Below are 9,794 nucleotides of genomic sequence, written 5' to 3' on the forward strand. Positions count from 1 at the left end.
TAAATTAATTAATATTAGATAACTTAGCTATATATTGATCAAAATAATGATCAGAATTGAGTCATCTACTCTATTAGCAGGGTCGGAGAATTTTCAAACCTAGGTGTAGGCACTGAGTTGGATTCATTACGCAACAGACGTCCTCTTTTGCTTGGCTCGCCGAACAGGTATGGACTAGAGCTACTGTCACTCTGAAATATAAATAACCAATTTGTATTTTTTAACCTATATCTGATTTTTGAATACGTGTGAACTCAAATATAACAACATAAATGAATGTTCTATTTTCACAAACAAAGAGCACAATATTTTGCTTCCGGAATCATTAGATATTATGTTCGACGTTAACATTGTTCTATGAAAAGGTAACGATTCATATACATTATACGTATCATAAAAACACGATGCAGACGCGCACAATATAGAGGTATATAAATAAAACGTCAACAGTCGAAAACAATTTAATTTCAGATGAATTACTCCATTTTAATGATTACAAAGGACAATAATAGTTACCTCGTTGGAGAGATCACACTGTATGGAAAAAGGGAATCGCCGATCATCTGAGCTCAAATCTATAAGAAAAGAAATTTTGTGTATCAAACAAACCGACTCTCATAATTTTACTTTTTAGGAGAAGTATATGAGTTATGTTATATTAACCGTTGCTTGCAGCATCAGCCTCATCGTCCGTCCAAGGAGGTAGCTCAGTTAATTGCGCTTCATTGTATCCACTCCATGATGGCGCGAACTCTTCCTGCAGAGGAAACAAGTTGTTGTGCAAACATTATACTTTTGTGATTCCAAAACCACGTCACTCGCGACCAACAAGCATTTCATAAATTATTGTTGGATGCCTTGGTGCTTTCATTAAAAATTATGCTAAGCTTAGCTTCCTCCGTCGCTACTACCTGCGCATCGTCATCGTCCACGGGCACCAGCAGCGTGCGGTCCAGATGTCCGTGAAACTGCAGACACCACGCGACTGCCGCGCTGCCTTCTGTGTAAGTATGTGCCGACTCAGCACTTAACCGCACCCAAGTGCCGTCTTTGTTCACCAGCTGTGATAAATATTAGTTTGTTAATCTTATTGGCCGTAGCCTCACGGTACAGTTAGTTGGTTCCGCTACTGCTTCTTCTAGATGACACCGCTACTGCCTTTTTTCTTTTTTAGTGGGTTAGTTTATTAGTTTTGAAAAAAATACACTTGAATGAATTTTCGTAGTCTTTTTCTACGGCAATGCGATATCGAGGATAACAAATCACAAACGAGAAAACCTGGATTTGATTCAATCAGTATAAGATCGGGTATTTCGCTAGTAGGGAGGAACCATTAGCTGTGATTAAAATATCGTCGAATGGGCAAAGGAAAATCAGTGTCTATTCGGCGATAGCAGGGTCAAGTCAATTAGGGTCTGCTATACAAGCTCTTTCTCTGAAATTTTATGTTCAAGTATCAGACATATGTAATACGGTCAGTAAGAATTTATATTCGTAGTTTAGTGCAAGTCTAATATTTGGGAAGTCTCTTAATGATATCGACATTAGCAAACTTGATGTTATTGTGTTGAAAACGCAGTTGACTCGAGTCCACGTTACTTGACAATTATATTGTTAACATAGTGCCTATTAAAATTTCTCATCAATAATCCAGTTTAGTTTTTATACTTTGCGTCAGTGTAAGTCTGCCTGTAATGTCACATCAAATCCATACTAACCCATATCCAAGACATACACATCAAAACAGACGATGTTGCTCGTGGATTCGCTGTATCTAATTCCGTTGTGTTCTACGTTCATCACGACATGGAGAATACACTGACGGTGATCACAACATAAATTGGAAGCTTTCGTAGCATAATTTTTAAGTGATTGCAGGCATCAAAGCCCTAAAGCACGAAAACATTGGACACTTGGTAATACATAGCCAATCCGTCCTCTGGTTCAGTTCATTCGTTTCTCTGTATTTCTAACGATACAACAAAATGCATCCAACATCAAATTTGAGTTAAAGTCTAATTCAAATTCTGAAAGTTCAGGAGTCGAAATGGCAGTGCCTTTTTGACACATCGGCCAGTGACCAACACAAAACTCAATCTATCGAATGTACTAAACAAATCGAATCACAATCTAAAATATAAACAAAAAGCCAATCAATTACAATGAATTTTTCTACACAACTTTATGGAGTACAAAAATGTTGTTACAGTTCATGATGATTATACATCACATGATGTTACAATTTTGTTGATTCATACTACAAGTACATATCAAATGTGCCATTTAATGTGCTGTTATTTGAAAATTGCGGCTCACCTAATGGATATTATAAGCACGAGGCACACATCTACGGGACAAGCTTTATGGAAGACTAAGACTAAGACAGAACAGTACCTCTTCGACCACAGCAATGTAAGCTCCGGAGGGCACACGTCCTAGTTCCTCGGCTTGCAGGCTGGGACTTGTCCGCAGTCGCAAGCCCGCGCTGTCCTCCATTGCGAAGCGTCGCAATCGGTATGGAGCAGTAGCGCCAATCCACTTTTCTGCTGCCCAATCATCGTTTCCACTCTCCACTACTTCCAATTTCAACTCCTGAAAAAACAATAAGTTTTGTTAAACTTTGTTATTTACATATAGCGGGATGTTTTATAGATTTATACAAAACCTTAGTCATACCCCAGGAGATCTAATGTTCTGGTACACGAGAAGAACTTGATTCAGCGTTTGACTCATTACTATTTCGGGTTTGCATAGTTTTCATCTTAAATCCACTTCACTTTTGCACGAAAGCCCCTCGAATGTGGACTGTTTCGCCGATTTTTTGCGGCTTCGCGCGTTTTTATTATCAATAAGTCCCGTAACAAAGGAGCCACGGATTTTCTTAACTTCAAAATACATATTCATGGAAGTCAAAATATTGGACATTATAATAATAAAATTACCTGTGAAACGAGAACGTCATCCAATGTACATCGGAAAATGTAAGAGCCGGAACCGCGAGGGACCCACACGGCTATGTAAGAACCATCGCGTTGGGCGTCGACTATGATGCGCTCGGCGGGTATTCGACCGCTTCCCATCAAACTTTCTAAAGTCACAAGAGTTTGACCCCAGGCTCTACTTGCAAAACGCAGTTCTTCAAACGAATAGTTTTCAAATTGCTGTTAATAAAAAAAAATGGTTAAAATTTTACAATTTTTGTAATTTTTGTTATTTCGCGATTTTGTTCGCGTGGTAAATCCACTTTGTTTGGGTTTGTAAGTATTCCATTTGAATTTCTAAACATCTTTTCGTATTGGGATCCATGTTGTAGAGAGAGAAAGTGATATATGTATATTGTATAATATACATAATGTCAAATTTCTGGACCAAGAGATTTAAGCTGTAGGTACGTTGATAATACATCAGTCCGTATACAATTATTTATTAAACTGTTCGAAAGGGGCAGTCATCAATAGTTTAAATATTGTATTTCCGTCGAAATTGGCAACATTTTTACACTAAAATAAAATTCGCCCCACTTCGCGGCTCTAGATTCTAGCTATTTGGTGCGGTGGCAAATCCTCGGGTCTCCATCACGTGACATTCATTCTGTCAGACATTCTGTGGCTATTGTCAAAGATTAACATCGCATAGCGCGGCATGCGCATTCGCAACGCGCATTTTATTAATGATTATATAAATTACTGTATTTTTGTTGGTGAAAAATTTTATTGCGACGGAAAATATAAACTCAGTTGGTACCAAACACTGGGAATAATTTTACTTTAAAAAAAATCCTGCAATATTTATCAAGAAAAGCAATAAAAGAGTTATAACAAAATATGTTACCAAGATTTTACGATTTGGAGTTTATCTAAAGTAGAACTCTACATAATTAAATATTATGCAACCGTTTCATAAACTACTATGTATTATGTAGTCGTTATCTTGGGTGCCCCTCATTATAATCAAGATTTAACTTTTCAACTCCATAAAATATGTTATATCGTCCAGAGGCAAACACCTGCAGTAGCGAAATTATTAAGAGAGGAGCTCGATGGCCTCAGTGATGTCATGGCCATAGGGGTCAGTCAATTTAAGTCTATTGTTGATTAGTAACAAACGCACTTAGGGTACGTTAGTCAATGATATTAAAAATATATAGATACGACAGTAAAAACGATGTGAGAAACGCATTGATATAATGGCGTATATGGTTATAAACTTATAATATAACAGAGTCGATATGATTAAATGCGACACCTATATACATATACATATTAATATAGGCCATATGCTTCACGATGGTTTTAATGATGATGGATGAATTTTATGAAAAACAAATAAGTTCCGACTTCTCGTTTTGCAAATATACTCTTATTTTTTATTCCTACTACGAACGCACTCGTACATTCAACAAATTCAAAAAACGGGTGAAAAAGAATGTACCTATAGTACGTGACAGGTCAAAGTCAAATAATTTATTCAAAATAGGTAAAAAAATTACACTTTTTAATGGTCGGTTGTTCTAGTTGGATTTGTAAAATGACATAGTGGTTATAATTTTACGCGAACTTAAAACTAAAGCTACGAAGGTTCCAAACGCGCTCGGGTCTGAGAAGAGCCCACAACAAACTCAGCCGGGTATTTTTTTACTGTCATCACTTTACAAAATCACTTAAACTTATTAGAACTATTTATAGATGTTAAGCAACTCATTCCCAAGCTTTCTTATCATTTAAATAATCCTTTAGGTACATTGTAATAGGATTTTTCAATAAGTTTACGTTTTATGAAAACTTTTAACGTATTGAGAGACATCTCCAATATGTTTTCTGGAAGCAAATTATAAAAACGTATAGAATTACAAACAAATGAATTGCTAACTTTACTTAGCTTAGAGGCGGGCATTACAATTTTATTTTTATTTCTAGTATTTACATTGATCGAGATGGCATACCCCGAATGTCATGTCGACCTGTCGCAAACTATACTTAAATCTTGAAATATTATGAACTCTTATGAATTGAATGTAAAAAGTTACAAAATTATTCTTGTTTATTAAGGAGACCCTTTTTGGCTTTAGGAGTTAACACGTAATAAAGGTGTCACGTCAAAGTATAAGTCATTAAGCTAATAATATTTTGTTTATATATTTTTAAATTTTTCTCGCTTGGTGTAAAATACCCCATTCAGAATCACGATCAAGATGCGCGCGGCTGTACCGCTACAAAAAGTCGCCGTGGGTGATTTTCCTAAGGTAGAATTGCACCAGTTTCTAGTACATGATATTTATCTAACCTGCATCATTGTAATGGCATGGAAGCAATTGTTATCCTCCACGGTGGGCTGATACGAGATATGGGCGAGGCTGTTGAGGCGGTCATCCGACCGTCGATCGCACGCCCGCGAGTTGCTGCCTGGTAATCTCTGTACGACGACCTATGCGACAATAAAAATAAAATCAGTAAACAAAAAAAATGTCCTCATAATATTTTTAATATTTATCTACTCTCATATTTTAAAATTCAAATTGTAAAATCAAAATGTGTCACATATTGACTTACTTTATTCACTACAATACTTTAACTTTACTATAAAAAAACCATTATAACACTATTTTGATTTGAAAAGATTGCAAAATAATGTTATAAAATATTTTTGTTGCATTACGATACAGTTTAGAATTTTCACGGCTCTGGACTGGGCTTTCAAATCATGTCGGGAAATCCGCGCGTTGCCCTTGGCCGTTTACGAGACGTATCTGCGTATGTCATTGTCAGTGGTTATTTTGGTTTTTCGCAATTTGTAAACTAATACGACAAAGTAGGCTTATGGCATTCAAATTGAGCCCCTAGCAGTATCATCTTCACAAGCTTACATAAAAATCTTTACTTGAAAGTGTCCAGTTTACGAAATTAGTCAAAATAATGAGTTTGACGTGAACTACTCACAAATTACTCATGTCACAAATAAGTTGCGTCAGTCACTACGCACGGGGAGCTTACCGATACCTTAGAGTCTAAGGTATCGGTAGAGTCTAAGCTCCCCGTGCGTAGCCGGGGCGGGTCAACTAAAGTGATCAAATAATTTTGGGAAAAGGTGACTTACTTGACTTTGAAAGTTCTAAAAAGTAAGTTAGGTAGGTACTTTTCAGAAGGCTCAAGATCGCATTGCCTGGAAAGCGATAAGAAACCTAACATATTATGTAACAACCTTCAACAAAGAAAGAATATATACAATATACTCCAAATCACTAACGGATGTAATTACTGCGAGCAATCGTGATATTTTTGATTGTTTTAATGATGACATGTTAAATACATTTACACCGAGCTAAGGCCAAAATAGTTCTACAAAATTAATGATATTAACATATTATTCACACTGCCGACTGAGAGCTAATTGTCAGGAATTCTCACTGGGCGAAAATTACATTAACAAGGAAAAATGATGGAATTTTTATACTAGTAATTGGAAGTTCTTAGGCATCAGGAGGCAATTAGTCCATTTTGCCGTTTTGCAGGATAAGCCTCTGAATGTGAGGATGAAGCTAAGCGTCAATATTCAGATGAGGTGGTAGTTGGTACGCAAACAGGGTGACAATAAACTACGTTCAAAAGGCGTATACTGAATATAGAGCCAAAACATATTACCTTAATTTCATCATCATCATCATCATCTCATCTCCGGCTCCCTACTGAGCCCAGGTCTCTCCAAATAGGAGGCTGACACGTCTTGACCGTTATACTATCGCAGTTTCTGTTAAATTAATAAAAAGTAGATTACCTTTACTTTAAGAGCTGGCGAAGTGACCAACTCGCCATATTGATCGCGTACAAGGATCGGTAAACTCAGTCGTGCACCAGGTCTTGCAGGTAGCACCGGGGCTTTAATCTCACAGCGAGCAGGCTCCACCCGGGAAGCTGGCGCCAACCACCTGGCCAGCCGACCTCCAGCTGAACTGCGCTCCGCTCCGGACACAAAGTCAGAGAGGAATTGCCGCTCCGTTGATATGCACCTGTTGTAAGATATTTCTTGGTTTAGTAAAATGATTAGAAATAAATCAGTATAAGTTTTAATAGCCAAACCAGTGGTAGATGCATTTGACGATTTAAAAGTACCTACTTGTAAAAGTTTAATTGAATAAAAAATATTTCTATTTCTATAAGTCATAGGTCATAATAAAATTAAATTGAGATAGTATAACGACCTTTACCGAGCAGGTTAATGGATGAAACGTATTTATATATGCAATTTAATATGTCAATAAATATATTGCATATGGGTTGCCTAAAAAATTTTAGTCCAGGATGATTAATTAATAATAAAAAAAATATTTTTAAATCATTTCACAAATTCCATACTAATCGAAAGTATGAAGCCCATAGAATATGCAAACGTTTGGTTAAGGAAATAATTGTTTATTTTCATTTAACTCTTATTCATTAACGCGGTGTAAGTTACTAGTATCGATTTACCTGTTTATACCTGCCTACCCGGCGAAAAAAATAACGTTTGCATATTCTATGGGCTTCTTACTTTCAATTGACATGGAATTTGTCAATTAAACAAACCGGTGAAATGATTTAAAAAAACATTTTTTTAAAATTATTAATTACTCATATACTGGACTGAAATTTTTTAGGCAACCCATATGCAATATATTTATTGACATATTAAATTGAATATAAAATACGTTTCATCCATTAACCAGCTCGGTGAAGGTCGTTCTATAGCGGGATCTTAGACCAAGAGCTGGGAAACCTCTTTTCTAAATGAATCGCAAGCGAGCGAGCGGTGGACACAAGTGGCACGAGTCTAGTTCTGTGTAAATCTTTGTAAGAGCAGTGGATTTTGAAATGTCGACGACGATATTCTAAAGGGGTGTACAGAATATCTATTTAACTATAAGGTAGATAATATAGCAGATGGGTTTACCATCCAAGTGATTTAAGGTGTACGAAATATTTATCTAGCATATAGCAGGATTACCATCCACGTGATTTTCGCATGACTAAACTATACATAAGTGTTCTATTACGTTACGTTACGTTAACGCGTAGAATACCGATTTTCGGTGTATATGGCAGTGGCTAAAGCTCTTTCAGATTAGCGAGCTTACGTAGTCCCTTCATGCTCCTGCACGCAGGACTTCGCGCCGCCCATTTAGTCGAAGCAGTTGCTTCAAACACGCGGGTCCTGCGTACATAACTGTGAATGGACTGCCGACTGCATCGTCATATACCTTCTATCTGCTACTGATATATTACACCTGATACGTGAGATCGCCGTCAATATACCTAATTAATCTCTATATATAAAAATGTATCGCTGAATGTGTTGCTGATCGCAAACCTCGAGAACAGCTGAACCGATTTCGCTAATTCTTTTTTATAATATTTCTTGAAGTACGAGGATGGTTCTTACGGAGAGAATTTTTTAAAAATCGCCTGAAAAATAATCGACTGTTGTCTAACAGACAGACCAGACCAGAAAATATAAAAAGCTTGTTCGGGGGGCTCCACTACTATATGGTCTATGGTCACTGAGTACATGATCTTGATTATTATATTAGTTCCAAGGGTGATCCGCAATATGGCGAGGTTTTTTATTTTTCTGGACAGGTTTTACATACATTTAATCAGCATGGTAATAAATGAAGTTAAATGGTGGAAGTATGACTAAGTTCGATATGTCTGCGCGAGTCCTTAGAAGAACCTGCAATACTATGTAAAACGATAAGCTAATCCCTTTATCTGTACAAGTTATTACATTAGTGGGGACTGGGGATTGCATTTGCGCAAGTAGAGTAGAGCTGAGAGCAGTAAGGTAGAAGCGCCATGGCCGCCACTACAATTCAAAGTGAGCTTGTTACCTACGACCTTTAAAACTGACGATAGCTTTTACAGCGGGAATGTTGTTAAAATGTTGTTGGGAATTAGATGCATCGATAATTTTGATATATTTCGAAATTTAGGAGATTTTTAAAGTTACACATTTTACAGAGCAACTGCGAGTTTATTAATATTCCACGAATTCAACTATATATCGTTACTTTTAAACAACTATGAAATAAACATATTTGTCATCAGTAATAGTTAGTATTAGCGTGTAGGAGTTAAACTTTGTTGAGTAATTATTTCGGAGAATGGATTATGCGAACTAAGTAGGTAGCTACTGCTGATATTGTATAGGTATTAGGTACTAACAAATAAGTTGAACAAAACACAAAATTATCATCGTCACACACAGCTACACAGAAATACTATTTTTGACTTTCAATGTAATCTTAAGATTTCGGAAATCAAATGGTTGCCCTAAACTTAAAAACCTTAGTCTACAGGGACAAAGTTGCGTGCATCAGCTCAAACCTCTTTCCAAATAATTAAGTTTTCATAACCAACGGGTACAACGGAGCCCTATTAATGCCACACTACTGTCTGTCTGTCTGTCGGTCTCTAGCTCGTAGACGAAATGAGTTACAAACCTGAAGTTTTGGTATTTGGAGTAGAAGAACATTAACACTAAACCAAATATTAAATTAGAAATTCAATGAAATTATTTCTCAACCATTAAAACAATTTTTTACCTAGCATGTAGTATCATTGTCCAGAATTTATTAGTAGAGTACGAATAATTTTTTTATTCTGATTATCTTAAAAAACCGGCCAAGTGGGAATCAGGCTCGCGCAATGAGGTTTCCGTACTACAGTCGTATTTTTTCGACATTTTGCACGATAATTCAAAAACTATGATGCATAAAAATAAATAAAAATCTGTTTTAGAATGTACAGGTGAAGACCTTTCAT

The 9,794-nt window shown here is 36.4% G+C and overlaps 1 protein-coding gene across 8 annotated transcripts in view; it reads right to left on the reverse strand.

Annotated features, from left to right (window-relative positions):
• Positions 1-9,794, reverse strand: part of hiw (MYC binding protein highwire) — a 136,557-nt gene that overhangs the window by 39,945 nt on the left and 86,818 nt on the right. For 7 of the 8 annotated variants that reach the window (XM_069509001.1, XM_069509007.1, XM_069509005.1 and 4 more), the window contains 8 exons: positions 6,772-7,003; positions 5,284-5,424; positions 2,943-3,161; positions 2,395-2,592; positions 912-1,061; positions 664-757; positions 517-575; positions 100-191 (listed from right to left, as the gene is read on the reverse strand). In XM_069509001.1, coding sequence (XP_069365102.1) covers positions 100-191; positions 517-575; positions 664-757; positions 912-1,061; positions 2,395-2,592; positions 2,943-3,161; positions 5,284-5,424; positions 6,772-7,003 — 1,185 coding nt within the window. The remainder of the gene's footprint in view (positions 1-99; positions 192-516; positions 576-663; positions 758-911; positions 1,062-2,394; positions 2,593-2,942; positions 3,162-5,283; positions 5,425-6,771; positions 7,004-9,794) is intronic. The other variant, XM_069509006.1, reaches the window with a different exon arrangement.

The sequence above is a fragment of the Maniola hyperantus genome, chromosome Z (genome assembly GCF_902806685.2).
Source record: "Maniola hyperantus chromosome Z, iAphHyp1.2, whole genome shotgun sequence".
NCBI lineage: Eukaryota > Metazoa > Arthropoda > Insecta > Lepidoptera > Nymphalidae > Maniola > Maniola hyperantus.